Source organism: Mesoplodon densirostris, chromosome 19, assembly GCF_025265405.1.
Source record: "Mesoplodon densirostris isolate mMesDen1 chromosome 19, mMesDen1 primary haplotype, whole genome shotgun sequence".
Taxonomy (NCBI): domain Eukaryota; kingdom Metazoa; phylum Chordata; class Mammalia; order Artiodactyla; family Ziphiidae; genus Mesoplodon; species Mesoplodon densirostris.
Window position 1 is genome coordinate 20409396 of NC_082679.1, and position 19706 is coordinate 20429101.

Genomic DNA, 19706 nt, shown 5'->3' on the forward strand with positions numbered 1-19706 from the left:
CTTGGAGCCTGGCTGGCCTGAGGGTCTTCACTCCCCTTTTGGGATAGAGGCCGCGACTTATATCTCAGGCTCTTTTGCCCAATGGCTGAAAGGTTGACTAAGCAAGTTTTTTTGCACGTACCCTGGAAATGTCAGGGAAGTGTGGTGAGCTGCTATTCTGGGAGGGTGTAAAAGGGCCTAAGAGCTGCAGCTCGGAGGAAAGGGCTTCCTGGTGCTGCCTTCCCCTCCACCCTCGCCTGGTGCAAAAGGACACAAGTGGGCACGCTTCCTCAAAGGCGGGCAGCCTTCCTTCGGCATTGATAGGACGATGAGAAAATTAATAGGGGTAATATGAGCTCATTTCAATAATAATGAGCTTATAAACATGCCAGGTTTTGATCTTTTCTGATGCATGGATTCCTGGCAGGAACTATGGGTCCTACGTAGGTATTTGAAAGAACTGAAAATAGACTTAAAAAAAAAAACCCAAACAACAATAAAAAAGAAAGCACTCCAATCACAAACTTAAAAACAACAATAAAAAAAAAGAGCAAAAAAAAATTGGACTGACATAAAACTCTTTTCTCTTTCTTTTAAATATTGTTTTTAACAGCTTCAAAAGTAATGAATTGTATGTGGCTAAAAATAGATCTGGGGGTGCTGGTTAATGGGGCCTTATGAATCATTCAGCATAAGGAATTGTCAATATTTTTTTGAGCTGTCAGAAATCCATTTAGTGATTTTTGACAATTCAAAAAATATTTCTGACTGCTTGATCCAGTTCTTAGTGAATTAGGGGAGGAGAGGGAAAAAGAAATACATCAGTTTAAATTATGAACTGAGTCCAGCTTGCTGAATCCCACTCTGTGCTAAAAGGAATGTCAGGATTCAGAAGTTAACTACTACGCCCTTCCATCCATTTTCCTTCCTTCTTCTCTCCTTTCCTTCCTCCCTTCTTTGCTTCCTTCCTTCTTTCTTTCCTTTTTTCAACAAGTGAAGTAAAGTCACAGAAATTCATTCATAGATTACAGATGGAAAGGTACTGTGGTCATTTGTCTCTAGTGAGGATATTTGGGGCTGGGAATAACATACTGAGCTTCGATTCAGAGAAAGGCTTTCGAATAAGAATATCTGGGTGACAAGAGAATGACTTTGATCCTCCCTGCCCAAGCCGACATTGATTTGATGCAGTTCTAGGCTTCAAATCTAGCATTACTTTTTAAGATCTGGAATTACTTTGGAGTAACCATATTCCTTAAGGAGGTAAAGAAGTGCCAGTTTGCTAACGAGATCAGGCAGGCATAAATCCAAGACACACAGGATCACAACCCTGCTAACCAGGGACTTCATAATGTACATTCTTGTTCGAACAACAGGTGAAGAAACAGACAGACAGAAAGGCAATAATAGAAGGCCGAAGTCACAGTAACTGCCATTTGGTATGTCTGAAGATGAATCACAAACACCCCAAACCATCTCCCTGTTTGGAGAGAGGGTCATTTTATTTCTACATTGTGGTTAGTGTGATATGATTTTAGTATCCTCAAGTCATTATAAAGAAAAGTTTCAGAAAGCAGATTTGGCTTAGCAAAGCAGTAAGGGATTGTCTTTAGGCATCTTATGCATAAGTTGAAAAGACTGAAAAGTTTGCAAGTTACCATGTCTCTTTCTCTTTTTGTTTTTAGAAATTTTTCCTTTCCCCCTCAAGTTATGGGTTAAAAACAGGAGTAGTGCACACTGTGAGACCCCGCCCCCTTTTCCGTGCCTTCCGTACAGGCATTTCAGATCACAATGATGCAAACTGAAACACAAAAGTACGAGGTCCAACACTTCTAAATGAAGTTGACTCTCATGATTGTCTATATTGCATATACAGCATAGTCGGGGTACTTTTTATGTGTAGTTCAAAATCTGCTCATGGATAAGTCTACCCCATTTTTTAAAAATGCACAAATCAGCACTGATGTTTTGGGAAATGAACTAAAGGAAGAGGATTCTAAAACTTACCACACAAGTCTGGCCTCTTGATACATCCAGAATTTGCTGTGCTACTTGCAAGTCCGTTAAAGGCTGCTAAGCCATCGGCGCTGTAGGCCCTGAGGACCGACAGCACGTTCATCGGCTTCTCCAGGCCCTGGGGCCCCCGCTCTGGCTTGGGCAGGCTTGCCACGGGGTCCTGGGCTGGAAGAAGGCCCGGGCTGTGCCACTGCTTCTCCGATGCCTGGGGTAGAGGGGAGACCAGTCCCTGGATGGGCTGTGGGGCGCCTGCGGGCAGCAGGCCATCCCCACCGTCGCTGCCCCCGTCCTTGCTCAGGGCAGGCAGCTTGCTCATCACCTCCGGCTCCGTGTCGATATCCTCTTCCTCGTTGTTTTCTCCTTTGGAGGAGTCCATGTCCTCTGAGGAGGCGATGTCCGAGAGGTCGTCAGTAGTGCTCTTATTTGTGGTTTCAGGGATCAGGATCGGGGCATCATCTTCCAAGTGGGCCTTCCCGTCGGGCTCCCTGTTGGGGCAGGAACTGGAGGCCCCCGAGCCCAGCAGACCTGGGTAAACACCGAACTGCTTGTAGAAGTCTGACGGGAAGTTACAGAAAGTGGGGTCCACGTGGCCGGGCCACGGGCCACCCTTCTGCTCCCCCAGAGTCTCTTTGACCTGTCCTTGGGCCATCTTTTCAGAAGCCGAGTCTAGAGGCCCCATCATGTTGGAAAGCGCCATCTCTTTGCTTGATTGTACCGAGGGCAACAAGGCCACTTTACTGGCCTCCCGGGCTTGGTCTTTGCAATTGACCGTCACGCCAACGGTGCTATCTTTGCGTTTTGATTTGCCCAGGTGGTTGGCCTGGAGATGAAGGGCCATCAGCTCCATAGAGGACGTCGTGAAAGCACAAAACAAGCAGCCATGCCATGCGATGCTGTCTTGTACAGTCACCGAGGAGCCTGGGAGGGAGGCGGCGTCCGGCCGCACGGACAAGTCCAGGGGCTCGTACTGAGACTTCTCAGACTTCCTGGGGGCCGCCTTGCCGCCCACCTTCTCCTCGCTGCCGTCTGCCCCGTGGACCTTCATGGAAGGAGGGTCAGAGAGGGCTTTGTCCTTCATGTCCTTCTCCTTCTTCAAGGAGCTTAGGACAAAGCTGTCCATGAACGCTTGCAAGGACCCTTGGAAATTCACACCGTTGTTCACGATACTTTGATAAGCTCTCCCGATTTCGGAGAAGTGGGTGCTTTTGGAAGGAAGGTCGGTACCTTTCAGAGTGTCTGAAGGAGCCTCAGAAGACAAGCCAGTGGCCTGCCCTGAGTGATCTCCAGATGAGAACACCCCTGATGTCCACTGCTGAGACGCAGGGCCACCTCTGAAGTCGATTCCGGGGAGACCCTTAAAGGCGCCCCTCAGGATGTCTGGCCTGATAAACAAAGCAGCTTTGTTGGACAGCTCGTCCCTGTGGTCTTGGTTCAGGGGCTGCCCAGACAGTGGCCCGGCTCCGTTCTGCCGCTCCCGGTGGTGCCGCTCTAGGTGGTATTTTAAGGAGGCTGATTGGGTGCCGGCATAATCACAGTGGGGACATTTGTAGGGTTTCTCACCTGCAAGATTTTGGTATAAGGAGAAAGAAAAAAAAAAGTGTTAATCTCATTTTGGTGTGCTGAACAAGGCTAGAAGGATCAACATTTGTTCTTGGAAACAAAGCAGCTCAAACTAATAATTAGTTAGAGAACAACTGTTTTTTAATAGAAGAATAATTCGTACTCTTAAGCTTTTTTAATGATTTTGTACCATTTGGGACTATTCAGGAATGACATACTATCTACACACAATTAGCTATCTTTTTCTTTATCTAACATGTGAAAACGGCTGTAGATTTAAAAGCTATGATTATGAAAATTAAGCATAATAATTTCAACCACAGTGATCATTAAAAGTAGAAGTTTAAAAAGACAAAGTATGTAACAAATGGGTGGTTGCAATATTTTGTGTATACAATAGCTCTAAAATTTGTTTAAATTATACACATGGAAACCATTTTTAAACCTAAAAATTTTATGGCACTGTTACGCAAGACTGAAATGAATGATTTAAGTCTTGCTCTGCAGTAAATCATGGATATAATTAGCAAATGGCATACTGCACAAGTAATTTATCATTATTTGGAGGGCACCATTCCAGACGGGCTCAGATATCCGCAGACCTACTGCATTGTTTCTAAATAAAGAACTATAAATACCGATTCTATAAAATATTAATACCATTACAGTGCATTATGATTGCAGCATGTAAAGACATATAGTTAAGATAAAAAGCAGTCAATAAAACTTAAAAGAAAATGAGTAATAAAAAGGCACAAAATATATTTAGTTTCTGTATTTGAAATTAACATTATCTACTGGTCTTTGTAGTGCCTTAAATTTGTACTAATGGCAAACCTAATGCTCTGGTAGTAAAATGTGTAATTTACCGATAATAAGCACTTTCTAGAGAATAAAAATAGCTTTAAAGACTGTTTTAAAACATATAAGATCATTTTCATGAATTAAATATTTATTTAAATCCAACACACAACTTCTATTGTTCTTTTCACTATGGGAAAGATACCATAACATACAACTTAGACCTGCCTACGTTGTAGGAGAGAGGAAGAGGGGAGGGTAAACAAATGCAGATTTAAATATATTCCAATAATTTGTTCGCAATCCAGGGTCTCCTCTGGACTTTGGAATCGAAAAGCTCTCTGGAAGGAATGGGACTGTTAGAGTTCCCAGGAGCTTGTTCACAACAACTCCCTGTCAATATCCACAAATAATTCTCCGAGGAAATTCAAGCATCCCCCACCGCTTCCTCTATTTTATTGTAAAACGCACTGATCTAAAAGCCACAGCAAGTCATGGGTGAATGGTGTATTCTGGAGACATTTTACTGTGTCTAGTCTCAGCTGATGCCGTGACTCCCAGTTCTCCAGGCATAGGCCATTTGGGGGTAAGGCACTTGTTGGGGGTGGGGTGGGGGGGATGCATGCATTTTGTAAATAAGAGGACCACCAGCCCAGGTTCTGAGCAGAGGACTCCAGGTCACCTCCAGACTGTGCGCTCCAGCCTGGGAGAAGCTATGCCTGCCTCATCAAATGGTGGCTATGTGCTCCTCTTTCCCTCCTACCAGCAGCTGAAGGTTTTCTCTGGACCCATCAGATTCCCAGCTGGGAATCTCTTTCTCTGAATGCAAAGGTCACGTTGTCTCTAGACCAATGACATGGATCTAGAGGAAGGCTCACTCCCCTTTGATGTAAAGGTACAAATGGCTTCAGGCACCATTTCCCACTTCTTGAAGTCAATCCCCTTGTTAGGCTTGGATTCACTTCAGCCACTGCTATTTGGACATCTCACTGGAGACTAGGGGACACCCTCAGTGGGATGGGCACTGTGGACGGGGTACTTCTGGGCTGACCTAGAAGTCCAGTGCCAGTTGGAGAAGAGGCAGCCCTTGAAGCTGAGGGGGTGTCTGCGGGGCTTGTGGTAGGAGATCCTGCGGGGCTTGTGGTAGGAGATCCTGATGAGGATCTCAAGATCCTGGCCCACGGGTTGCTGTAAACCCGGGGGGAGGGCCCTGCAGTGAGAGTTGGCAGAGGTGCCTACAGGTACTGGATGAGACTCGGGTTGCATTTCAAAAGTGCACCTGGAAACGATTAAGTGCATCTGGCAAAGGGTTTGTAGAGCATGCATGGGCATCCATCAGCAGGAGCTGCAGAGAGAAAATGTAGACCTTCCCTCCAGGCCTGGGTGGAGTGGGGACTGCCTTTCTTGGCTGACTACAGGGATGCTCGGAAGATGTGCGTAGATTTCCAAGGGACACACACTTGAAATGCTCACTGGAGCAGTGGTTGTCAGACTGTACTGAGCATTGAATCCCCAGGAGAGTATAAAACACCAGTTCTGGGGCCTAAGGCAGAGCAGTTCTGATTCCCTGGGTCTGGGGTGGGTCCAGAAGTGGGTGCTTCTAGTAAGTGTCCCTGATGATTCTGATGCTAAAACTGTAAACAGTACATTTTGAAAAACCAAAGTGGAACAGCTTGGGGAGCTTTCAAAAGTGCTGATACCTGGTCCCACTTCCACCTCCAGAAATTCTGAGTTCCCGGGACAGACTGGGCTCTGGGGTCTTTCAAAGGCCCCCACGTGACCCTCTGTGGCACCTGGGTGCAGAACCACTACATAGAGCCTCCCTGGGAAGTACTCTTTTAGGTCGATACTGTGGGAACAGTGTACCAGGGAAGCTAATCTGGACCTCTGGACCCCAGGAGGCATTTGGAGAGTCTGGACTGGGGACAGAGAACCTGTGTTATTTTTGCTCCACTGGGCATTCCTATCTTGGGACCTTTGCTTCCCCGACCTATAATGTGGCAAGTCGGAGCACATGTTCTCTATGGCATCAGGTCAACTCTAAATGTCATGTTAAGGGCTAAACAAAGTCTCCTGAATGATGCCAGAGGCATATGTGTCCATACATGTATGTACCCGCACACCCGGAAACACATGGATTCGTTCACACAGTCTTTATTGAATGAGCAGCCCCTACCCCCCAAGTACTGTTCTTGGTGCTGGGAATTGAGTGAAGAACCATAGAGACAAGGCCCCTGCTCTCATGGCTTTGAGAGGAGACATATCATAGAATCATTAAAGAAAGAGGCACACACACACATACCACACACACATACACTCACACACACCACACATCATACACACACACAACATACATTACAAACACACACACCAAACATCACACACTCACCACACACACACACCACACATCAAAAACACACACCACACATCACAAACACAGCCCACACATCAGAAACACACACCACAGATCACACACACACCCCACACATCACATACACACCACACACACCACACATCACACACACACCCCACACATCACATACACACCACACACACATCACATACACACACACATACACACCACACATCACACACACACACCACACATCAAAAACACACACCACACATCACAAACACACACCACACATCACAAACACACACCACACATCACATACACATCACACAGTGCAGGAGAGGATCTCTTCACTTGACCCACTGTTCTTTTAAAGTTCAAAACAGGCCTTGACCACCACTGTTCCAGGGAAAAGAGGCCACATCTGAGAAACAAGAATGGTTCATTCTTAGCATCTAAGCCTCCAAGGATCCAGGCCCTGGTAAATTCGGGGCCACTTAACGAGAGTCCTCAAAGATTATTTTGACTGCACAGGCTCTAGAAAGCCTTCTATGCACCGCCCGTGCACACACCCTGGAACAGCCCTCACAGTGGTTTCTCCACGTAGCTCCACCTCCAAGTTCCTGAGAGGCTTTATTTGGGTGACTGCCCCCTACCACCCATTCCCCAGAGAAATGCTCCAGAGTGAGCTGCATGGGATAAACCCACCCGCTTTGGATGTTTCGTTTTAAAAATGAACAAAAACCTGATTTTATTTTCTTTATAACCCCTAAATGATTTGGATAACCACTATCGTCCTCTGCCTTGAAGCCTTTCCTGGGCTTCATCACTACGAAGGGTACAAGGAAATGCTTTTGAGACCACCACTAGCCCTGGCTGGTGTGTGTTTCTGGTGGGTAGACCCAGGGGTGAGCACATCCCCCTGGGGAAGCACATCCCCCTGGGGAAGCCTGGCCACCCAAGGCTCTCGTTTCACTGGAAACAGTCCAGCTGTTTCCCAAGCAGCCTCCCTGAAGGGCACATTTCAGAGCTCTCAGGAGGCAAACGTCTCACAACAGTGGCCTGGACTGGGTGGGAAAAACCTGTCAGCACATTCAGTGGGCTCTGAGGTACGGTCAAGGTCTGCTCTTCGGTTTCGTCGACTGACAAACGCCGAGTCCTGTGCTAAGAGCTGCTTCTTAGTCAGCGTCATCCCACCCAGCCCGCTCCCCCGCCCCGGGCAGGGCTCTGCCTGAGACTCGGAAAGACGTTTTGTGCGGCCCCGTGGCCCAGACAACCTCAGACCCTGCCAGCAGCTCTGTCCAGTTGAATGACTGCCCACTCAGACCCATAAATGAGTCCAAATCTACTGGGGGGAATCGAACAGACTGCCCAAGGCTTTCCAGGGTGCCATGAGCCCTCTGGTCACCTCCACGATGTTCGCATTCAATGTCTTTGCATCTGCCTGTTGCAGGAGCCATACACTCAGATGCTTTCAGAGCTGAGCAGATGATGGGAGTGTGCGAAACAGCGGGGTGGAGGCCACCCACCTCTCCTGGAGGGCCACCGCCACCCAATGCCACCAGCAGTGGACACAAGGACCTCTATCTAAGGAAAGCCTTGCTTCCAGATTTCTACATGCAATATCCCAGTTTTAAAATATTGGCACGTACTTAAAAACTTTTTCAAATGCAGAGAGGGCCAAAGATCCTATTCTGCAGACCAGGTCTGGTCTACGAAACTTGTGTCTGGGAAAAGGATGACCAGGGATGAGTCATTCACCTACCGAAGGAAGCAGGGAAGGACAACAGTAGGTTTCTGTGGGGAAACTTCTCACAATATTTTAAAGGAACAAGAAGTGGGCCCAAACAATGCATTTCTAGAGAAGAGAGTTTTGCTAGAAAAGGCGTAATAAATTTAAAAAATCATCAGTTCATCATTCCATGGTCTAATGAAATTATTGGAACCATCTTACATTAAACCAGCTACCCACTGACACATGGCATAAGATGTATATTCAATTCTGGAATATCATTGATAACTTCTCCAAGTCGTTGTATCATAAATTTTAAGAAATATATGACCAAGTGGTTTAATTAGTTCATTGTACCTATTTTTACATGGTCATGTCTTTCATCATTTTGAGCCTCACTTTGCACTTGATATTCAAGGAAACCTCACTGTTCTGGGGAGTTATTCTGGAACTATTCAGAGCAAGTTCCCTATAGTGCTTCTCCAAAAATAACAGGGGGATTCATTTTATTCTCATTGGAAATCCCTTTATCAAGCTTTTAAGAAGGGCTTCATGTTTCTAACTTTCTCATGTGTGTGTGTTAAAACCCCAAAAGTGTTTTCACTTTTAAGTTGGGTAACCTAATATTTTCCTGTATTTGCATCCTCTATTTGATATTTATTTAGTCTTTCTACATGTCTTTACTTAGTTAATACCAGGAGAGATAAATATGGTGGTGCCTTTGCAGAGAAGCTTCAGTACATTAATATAAATTGTACACTAATTCCCCCAAAGCATATATATATTGTAAACCTGAAGACTTTTCACACAGCTGCTTATTGCTAAACAGGGCCTTGTCCAGAAGGGGACAATCTGTGTCTCTAATTGCTGTCACTGAAGCCGAGATTCATTATGTGACTTTCCCATTAAAATGTGAGCATTAATTTGTATAATGAAATATCACCCACTGCAGTGTTCATTAGCCATGCCCTACTGTATACGGTACATTGTTAGCTACCTAGAAACTGTAGTTAATTTCACTAATGGATATTTCCCTACTTAGTGTTTGGTAGGAAATTTATACTGTAACATTACCTCTTAAACTTTTAAGGAAATTTAAATTCAATCAATTATTTTCAACAAAAGTTTGGGATGTCATTAAGGCAGGAAAAGCAAGGATGGGGGACTGTGGAAGAAGGGAATGGGCTTTTAGTTCATCTTAGAAAAACGACAGAATTTTAATTCAAAACAAAAAGAAAAAAAGGAATCGTCTCCTTTCGGGCAAATGGGTCTTTTTGTTTTCTCATCATTACGCAGGTATCTGTCCCCCACTAAGAATAACTCAATGCTCTGCTTTTAGAAAAGGAAATGGGAAGAGAGCCCATTTTAACCAATCCTTTTCTGAACATTTATTCAATGTGCTTTTATAAATGTCGAAACAGCCTGGTTACCTCGCCAGAAGTGGAGATGCAAAAGCATCAAAGGTAAGCTGTGTGTGCATCAGGCTTAAGGCACCTAGGTTAGGCCGGCTGAACTTTCATTTCCACCCACATCCACAGACCAGTCGCTGCTTGGTTGAAAGGCAGTTTCCAAAAAGGCATCAGGAGTTTATCACCTCCACTATGCCAGCGTCTAATTCCACCCCACTTTCCATGCCAGGGGTCAGGGAGCCTCCACCAGCCACAGTGGCCCTTTCCTTGCCCCACCACCTCCCTAAGCTCATTGGGCTGGTGGGAAATGGAGGCAAGCGGGTCAAGGAGGCCTCAGGCCAGTCTGAGTTAGGGAGCAGGAGGAGCCAGGGTGCACAGTACTTCCCTTTGAAATCGCTGGGAGGCTGCGTCAACACACCTTGTGGGTACAAGTCACTTCCTTTCCTCCAGCTGGTTAGGGTGTGGACACACACTGTCAAAGAAATGTTGCATTAATTCCCTAAAACAAGCCAAAAATTCACCCAGAAAAGTAAAAATAGCAATACAGTGCAGTGGTTAATAGAATGGAATTCTAAATTAGGCAGATCTGGATTATGACCTGTAACCAATGCTGGGCAACTCTGGGTGGGTAGCTTCACATCTCTGAGGCTCAGTTCCCTCCCCCTGCAAAGGGGACGGGGCGGGATAAGGGGGGAGTTGGAACCTGGTCTCCAAAGCGCTGTGAGGATTAAGGGGCGAATAATAATAATCCACAAGCAGCAAGCAGTGCTTGCACACGTGAGTGCACAGAAAGTGGTGACTGCAGTTACTGTCATTGTTGTTGTTATACTCTCCTTGTTGGCTGAATTTTTCTGTGGGCAGCCAGTTGCTGTCATGCTGTGTAGACAGCTTCAGTCATGAGGCAAGAAAACTCCCAGGCTGTGCCTTCCCCACAGGGAGGGCACACAACCCTTTGGAGGGGCTGCAGGAGAGAAGTCTTCTCACCTCCACAGCCCCCTTTGGCTCCATCAGGATAGAGGAGCCTCTGGTCTGGTGCCAAGAATGCAGGTGAGAGCCAAGGAGGGCACCCTGTGCATCCCACCTGGCCAGCGCTCAGCCGCTGTATCACTGAGGCGGCACCCAGAAGGGTGGGCAGTGCTGGGCATGCCCCTCAGCCCACCCTGAGACCCCCGGAGAACCACTGCTGGCTTCCCTGTACAAATCTAGTCCATAAAGAGGTGCCCAACTCAGGGCCAGAGCAACACATGCAGCAAATCAAAACCAGATTAATAAACCACTAGCATAGTTTGAGAGGGGAAAAACACTAATGAGATTTATTTTTAATTAGTCTCTGAACTTTAGTGCCTCCAAGTTTTCAGGAGTGAGGTTGCTTAGTATATTTCTCTAAAATGGTTATTCCTGAGACAACAGGCACCCCCTGGGAAACCTGACACACGGGTGGGTCATCACATGGGGTGTTACACCCTCCTGGGGCTTGTGGAGAATGCACACCCCTCCAGCCTTTCAGGAACTGATCAGCGCCTGCCTACCTCCTGCACAAAACAGACACACTGGACCCTTCAGAGTATCTCCAAGGTAGTACCTGGAACGGATGTAGTACCTGAACGGATGGAGTACATTTGCAGGCAGCCAATAAAGAAAGGACTGGCTGGCCTCGGTCAGGGGCAACCTGGGGGCATCCCTGCCTCCTGTTGCATGGTATGACTAAGTGTTTGCTGATGCATCTCTGAGATGGTTAATTTTATGCATCAGCTTGACAGGGCCAAGGGTTGCCCAGATATTTGGTCAAACACTATTCTGGATTTGTCTGTGAGGGTGTTTCTGGAAGAGAGTAACATTTGAATAGTACACTGAGAAAGCAGATTGCCCTCCCCAGTGTGGGTGGGCCTCATCCAATCCGTGGAAGCCTTGAATAGAACAAATCTGAGTAAGGGAGCTCTCTCTTTGAGCTGGGACTCCATCTCAGACTGGGACTTGTACCATCAGCCTTCCTGCTCCCCAGGCCTTTGGACTCAGACTGGAACTTATACCATCCACTCTCTGGGGCCTCCAGCTGACCAGCTGCAGATCATGGGACTTCTCAGCCTCCATACTCAAGTGAGCCAATTCCTTATAATAAAGACCTCTCTCTTTCTCTCTGTCTCTCTCTATATGTATATATATATATTGATGTGTATATATGTATATGTATACAGATGTGTATATATATGTATAGATATATATATTTGTATATATATGTATATTTATAGATGTGTATAGATGTATATATGTATATTGATGTGTCTATATATGTATATGTATATAGATATGTATATATGTATATATATTTGTATATAGATGTATATATATGTATACAGATATGTATATATGTATATGTACATAGATGTGTATACACACACACACACACACATGCACACACACGTACACTGTTTCCTTGGAGAACCCTAACTGACATAGTCTCCTTACTGACTGGCTCTGAATTCCAATCACCGGCAGCGTACTCTAGAAGACAAATCGCACACGTCCAGTGATTGGGTCCTAATCAGCCCAACTTTCAAATAGGAGAGAAGTTCAGCCTTCCCTGGGTGGGCAGCAATCAACATCTGCCCTGCAGGAGCAGGAAAGGGGCAGCTCCTAAGATGTGAGGCTATTCTGGGTGCCTCCCCTCCATCACGCATGGATCTGGCTGGAGCTTGGGGGACAACAGAAACGTTCTTGCTCCCTGCAGGCTCTGCCCAGCCTACAGGTGTTCAAAGCAACCTGACTGGTGCATCTGCTCAGAACCTCTCTAATAAACAGGTGTTGGGAAAAGAAGAGCAGTAATTGAGTTAATGTAGTGGAGTTAAAAAAGGAAAGTGTTTTTATCAGAGTTGATGCTATACAATCAAAACTTCCCATAGAGGTGGAGTAGGACAGAAAGACACAGAGAATGTTCCACCTCATATCCTGACCAATTAAAATATATTTATTACACATTGGATTTTTAATGTGCTCGTATGGGTCCATGATAGAAAAACTTCAAAAGATGGCATCTTGGAAAACACCTCTTCTATTTTGGAGACTGTTGTCCTCTGGCCAGGTCACTTGGAAATATAAAACCGCAAAGAGAAAGGGGAAGGCAGTACAGGACATCTCCACAACTGGGGCCCCTATTAACTCATTCATTAACAAACCACTTGATTTTGATTTTGAATTACACGCGTAATCTACACTTTATATTGTCATAATGGATGTTTTACTTTGGTGATTTATAACGTGTAACACTTTCTGTTCTGTTCAGAAGCACAAGTGTAAGCATTTTCCAACTTCTTTGTTCTTTGATAAAAGGAAATTGATCTTTATCTGGTTACCATTCTGCCTTTTAAACACTGCAAATTCTGTTTCCGAGGAGGGCTGGTGGTGTGATGTTTCCATGGCTTCTTTCATTTTCACCCTTATTCTGGGAAGTTTCTGGAATGCCTCTGTCCGTGGCCCTGTCTTGCTTCTCTCTGTGTCTCCAAAGACTATTGATCACAAACTTCAGAAGTTTGTGACGCAAAAGAAGCAGAAATTTGGAAAAACATAATCTTTCTCAAGCTTTAAAACTTCTAAAAACAGTATCCATTTGTTTCTACCCAGGTTCAGCAAGACTTCTTTCTGCCAGCTTCAGTCCTAATTTACCAAGAATATTCTGTGGCGTTTCCACTCGAACCACAGGCAAGCTGTGGGGGCCCCTAGGGTCGGCAGAGCTCCTGGCTGGGAGGCACTGCCCCTCTCCTTCCAGACCCACACTCCCCGGCAGGGCCGGCCTCACTTGTCGTGAGCCATCACGCACCTGGGAAACCTGGCCCAGGAGCCTGTATCCACATCACATGAAAGGGCAGTACCACAGCACCCGCCTGGCCAGGTCTCCACACTCCTGTAGGCAGTGAGACCGTGGGTGCCCTGGTGGACTGTCTCCCATGTCCTGATGGTCTGTGGGTCCCTCCCAACCACCACAACACTAGGGGACCCAGGGACCTGGGGAGGAAAGTGGACATCACCATGATCTGAGAAAGCTGAGCTGCCTCGCCTTGAGCCCCATCACTGGGAAGAGCTTACTGAGAAGGGGACATTGGTGCCAAACTCTGAAGGTGAGGGCGCAAGCCGGTGACCTATCTTACAGAGAAGTGCAAAGGCCCTGAGGCAGGAACTCAGGGACTCCTCATGAAGCTCCTGCGGAAGGGTCTTCCATCCATAACCAGGAATCTAGCACCTGCAGCCTGGCTGCCATGCTGTGGCTTCTGACCAGCACACGTGTGCAGGGTGCCTTTCCCAAAGGACCACAGGTTCCCTAGGGAAGGGCCCACGTTCCCCACTGCACTTGTCCCCTCTGTGCTACCCGTCACAGGGCAGGCATTGCAGGAGTAGGGTCACTCACTTATTTGTTCTGTCATTCAACCTCTCAAATAAATGTACCATGCCCCCTGTAAGCTGCATTTTACTACAAGGTGCTCTTGTAGGCCTCGGGGTTCTACAGCAATTAAATAGATGGATAATATTACACCTTCACATTCTACTTGGTGGAAGACAGACAACACAGAAGGAAATGAACAACTGAACTGAACAAGATAATTTCAGAAGGCGTTAAGTCTATGGAGAAAATAAAGCAGGGGCATGAGGGATATTTCAGGCAGGGTACTCACGCAGTCTCTCTGAAGAGATCACATGAAGCTAAGCCCCCAGTGACCACCTGGAGGAAGAACATTCCAGGTGGAGGGGGCAGTAGGTGCAGAGGTCCTGCGGCAGAAGCACTCTGCGTTGGAGGAGCAGGAAGAAGGCAATGGGGTTGCAGGGTGATGATAAGGGTGAAGATGGCAAGATGGGTCGGGTCCCATGGACCTTGGAGAGTGAGCAGGCTTGGTGCGTAATTTTAGGAGACCCCTCTTTGCCCTGGGGTGACCCCATGAGAGAAGTGCTCCAGGACAGGGAGGGACAGTGGTGATGCCCAACTTCACCCAGGCTGAGAATAAAGACAGCAGCCCATTCCACTGCCACCTGTCCTCAGGGCTCCTCTGGGTGTCAGGGAGATTTGCAGGCACAGGTGAGGGCCCAGGTGAGGGCTCCTTGTCTTTAACCACATGCTGCACATGAGGCCTGTACACACTAAATATCCTTCACAACCCTAAGCTTTATTGATTCCTTGGGAAACCGACCACAATTATTTTTGAAAATAGATGGCATATTTGTCTATCCTCTGAAGCAGCTCACACTCCAATAGATAAAGTGTCGGGAGAAAAATCAAAGAAAATGGAGGTGTCCGTATGTCAGAGAGATTTTTTTTGTATTGGCAATGTGCAAACAACTAGCAGAAAAGCTCACAAGAACCATGACCGAGAGACAAGACAGAGAGACCAAGAGAAGCCCTCACCTCGAGGGGCTCAGACAACACCATAACAGGGGAAATGACCACAGTGGTCCAGTGGCTTGGTTAAGAGCATCTCGAGTCTTCTTTTGAGGAGACCCAGTGGAGAGCCACCCATCCTCCTCTCCATCTATCCAGTCCCAGGTGTGGGCACGTAACCCCAGCTGGGCCAGAAGCCAGCCTGCCTTCAAAGACCTCCTACATGCCCTTGTATATTTAGAGTTTGAGCTGGGGTCTCATCATCTGCACCTGAAAAACCCCTGGTCCATGTGAGGATGTGGGAGGTGCTACTTCAGTGCAGCAGAAGGATGCCATCAGCAAAATGTCACAGGGCCTCGGACAAAGCATCATCATCCATGTCCACATGTCCATGTGTCATTCAGGAGGGTGAGTATGGAGTATAGAACTGGGTCGTTAGGGTCGGTTCAGACCCACACAATGGTGCACGGATAGGCCCACAGAGGGTAGACCTAGGACAGGAGCATGGCAGCCCTGGGCCTCCTCTTCCAAGCTGTGCACCCGGATCCCTCACCTGTGTGTATCCTCAGGTGGACCTTTAGGTGATGGGATGTCCGGAAGGTTTTCCCACAGTACGGGCAGTCCTTCATGGCCGAGCCCAGGCTCCTGTCGCGAAGCAGTGTGGGCTGCTGGACGCCGGCAGATCTCCCAGCTTCCTCGCCAATGTCTGCAATGGAGGAGAGACGTTCTCACATCACTTCAGCACATGTCAGAAGTTGTTCGCACCAAAACTGCCAACACCACACAAGGCTAAACATGTCAATACTACACCTGTCTATTTCATTCTTTAAATCTGACAGAATGCTGACAATTCACGTATTTTCTTGTTATTCTCTTAAATTATTTCATCTTTCCTATCATCATTTTAAGCAGCATATGGTACCTTTATATTGAACTGAATTAAACAAGAAAAGAAACAGCTGTGTCAGCAGCTGGTTTGATTTCTTCTTTTGCTTAGTTCCTATTAAACATTTTTTTTTCAAAAGTTTAAAAATGTTGGTGGTTGTTGAGTCTGATTACTTTATAATATGGACTAGCTGGAGAGTTTGCTATAGGATCAAAATCACATTTGCATTATATCAGGCAACAAATGAAAAAAAAAAAAAGTGTCTCGGCTGAGTCCCCAAGACATGCAGACGTACAGCTATTTTGGGACGGGAAAGAAAATTATCCCAAACTGATCATTTCTTCCTTGTAGAGTTTTGCCTCCATCGCTGGCTGGTGTAATCTCATGAAAGGGAGAAGAAAAAGTATGGAAATGCAGTTCCACAATTAGCCCATGATAAACATATAGTGACATATTCAAAGTCATGTGCAGAAACTCAGCTGCAAAACTCCCATAAACTTAGAGCACTGCAGTTAAATCTTTGTGCAGTGACCTGAGAACTTCCTCTGTAAAGTATCAATACACATTTTCCTTCCTGCTGTTATTTGTTATGTAACCCAAACCATTAGAAAATGGAATAAAATTTACATACGGCTGCCTTCTGCACAGAAAGGACGGGACATAATAGTAAATAAAACTGTGAAAATATCTAGTGGTTGGAGGATATGTCATTGCAACACCCGAGGCCTGACATCACATTGTCAAAGAGGTGACATAAGGGGAGCAGGGCAGGAGCTGGGACTCTGCATCTCGAGAAGGGGAGGCAGGCAAGCCTTCTCCTCTGGCCTCCCCGCAGGGCTGGAGGCTACCACCTGGCACATAACCCAAGCTCCCGAGGCTGGCAGGGTTCTGTCAGCAGCTTCCGGCCCACTCTCTAGGCCTCCTGGTAGATTTCCCCATGAAAACAAGGGGACCTTCTGGGATAATAAGCAGACCTGTGAGTTCTGCAGAGAGCAAAAAAAACCAAGATGTGTACCTTCCAAGCAATGGAAAATGCAAATTGCTTTTATTCTTCAACATCCGTTCCTGGTGTTCTCTGCTCACAGCCAAAAGGGACAGACTTATAGGCTATGAACAAGATGAAGGCAGACGCACTTAATTCTTATTTGGATGTTTGCTCGGCGCAACCGTGGAAACCCTTTGGCTTCGAGCATCCTCTCTGAATTTGGACTGTGCACAATGGCATCATCACCCTAGAAATTTTCCTTGAAGGCTCACTTTTAATCCTATTCTCCACAACTCTTCTAACCATCCTTGGAAGAGCTGTTCAAAAGGTCTAACTGCCCAGCTTTTGTTTTTTCCTCATAATTTTACACAGGGAGGGGGACTCAGTTCATCCACATCTAGAACTCACTCAACCTAGCACTAGCTTTGTGGGTGTCCACGTGACTGTGGAGAGACTACCAAAGATGGCTATTGGGCTGCTGCTAAGGGAAAACAGGCACAAGAGAGTGTTGCCAGGTCACGGCAAACAAATGTCCCACATGCAGTCCTAGCAGGAAGTCCCTGCCCGCAGGTCAAGTCCACCAGGGCTGCCACCACCTCTGTCTTAAAGAGTCAGTTTGCCGAGAGCCCAGGAGAACAGTGGCCAGGTGCCAGATGCCAATTCCAAGTCAACCGCATCCTAGTTATAAACAGCTGAGAGGCCATCTCTTACCCATCTCTCTCCACCACCCCCAAGCCACACCAACCCCAAACCTGTTGCATTTGCCCTCCTAGCATCACTCATTCCTTTTGTGGGATCATGAGGTCAGCTTAAAATAACAACGAGCCTGATTAAAATTCCGCCCAAGTGCTCCCTGCAACAGGGTTAAGACACCCTATTTAAGTTAGGAGGCCATGAGCTGTCCATTTGAATGATGAGCAGAGCTAAGTGTTGACTTCAGGACAGGAGTAGGCAGGTGTGGGCTTTTGATGTTGCATCCCTGCCCGTCCTCGTGTGCCACGGTCTGCAGCTGAGCACCTTCCCCAGATCCTCCTCCGTCGGAGCCCCTGGGGAGCAGTCCAAGGCAGGGCTGTCCAACAGAAGAGAATAGAGACTGTGGGGAACATACTTCCACTGCAGCTTTTGGTGAGCCCTGGCCCAGGGCACGATATAGATAAATAGACAGATAAGGCCGCTGTCCTGCGCTCCCGCCGGCTTTACAGAAGGTGAGGATGAGTTGCATCTCACTATGTCACTCTAAGCAATGGCCTGTATCTGTTTTCCTTTTATCTTTCTATCTTGGATATGTGTGGTCCAATAAAAAGAATGAATTTGTAAGATAAACAGCTTTCTTTGCAGATTTAAGAGTCTAATTTTCACTTTACACAGAATGGTTTTTTTGTTTTTGTTTTGTTTCTTTTTTTTTGGAGGGCCAGAAGGCTTACGGCGTTTACTCATAGCCTAATCCAACTAGAAAAACAAACTTGAGCGACGATGAAGGGGAATTGTGGGTGGTCCCAGGAAGTGTCCGGAGAGGCTGAAAGCCAAGTACAGTCAGTCGGTGATGGCAGAGGAAGGCCCGCTGAGCCGCACACTCACAGGGCCTGTGTGTGGGTCCCTGCCTACACCTGGATGGGCATCGAGGAACAAGTGCGCTAAACCGAGCCCAGCCCCGCTGAGAACTCAAGGGGCTCTCTCAGAGGGGAAGATGAGGCTGCTCTCCGATTCCTTCCCTACCCGCCCAGAGTGTAAAAGCACTAGCAGCTGTCCTTCTGCAAGGTTCCCCAGATGGAGTCCCGAGGCTCTGCCTGTGGCCACACACAGCTGGCCAGGGAGGACCCACGGGTCCTGCTTATGGACAGACCAGCCCTTCCCCAGCCCTTCCAGGAAACACACGACAGAAAGGAAGAAGCATTATAAAAATGACACCTATGATCCTTTGTCAGGCCGTTTCTGGATTGGTATGAGCTTTTAAAAAAAATTTTTAACTTTTCCTAAAACTTTTCCTAAAATCTGCAGTATCTCTTCCCTCTGATCAGACACTTTCTCTAAATGTGTTGAGTACGCTGAAGGTGGGCGTGTGAACAGAGGTCGGCCTCAGACCCACTGGCTGTTCCTCCTGCTTCTCTGTGAAAGGAGCGCTGCCAGCTCCTAGAGGCTGGGGTGTCCCTGAGAGTTGGGGCATCCGACTACAGGCAACACAGCCTCAGCCTGGGTGTGCTCTGGCTCTCATAGGATGGGGAAAGGGCTGAGAAATAACTCCTGGGACCCCTGTTTCTTTTCTTGACCCCACAAAATAATGTGGGATCTATTCTTCAGGAATGGATGCCTTATATATGGTGGCAGCAAATAATATTCCAGAGGAACACAGACTATACATGCAACCCTTCCCAAGTTTCAGCCTAGAACAGGTGAATTGTAGTAGGTATCAAAAACTCTGCAAGCTTTCTCCTGTTCCTACAAGCTGAGAATGGTTAGATAAAAAAGAGGACATGGATCCAATCATTTCAAGTTGTGTTTCAAGAATTTAGGAGGTTTCTCAAAAAACTAAAAATAGAACTACTGTATGACCCAGCAATTGCATTCCTGGGTACATATCCAAAAGAAACAAAAACACTAATTGGAAAAGATACATGCACCCCAA

General features: G+C 46.7%; 1 protein-coding gene across 2 annotated transcripts in view; it reads right to left on the reverse strand.

Annotated features, from left to right (window-relative positions):
- Positions 1–19706, reverse strand: part of ZNF536 (zinc finger protein 536) — a 307936-nt gene that overhangs the window by 141061 nt on the left and 147169 nt on the right. For both annotated transcript variants that reach the window (XM_060084531.1, XM_060084532.1), the window contains exons 3-4: positions 15766–15918; positions 1987–3555 (exon numbers count right to left, since the gene is read on the reverse strand). In XM_060084531.1, the coding sequence (XP_059940514.1) occupies positions 1987–3555; positions 15766–15918 (1722 nt within the window). The remainder of the gene's footprint in view (positions 1–1986; positions 3556–15765; positions 15919–19706) is intronic.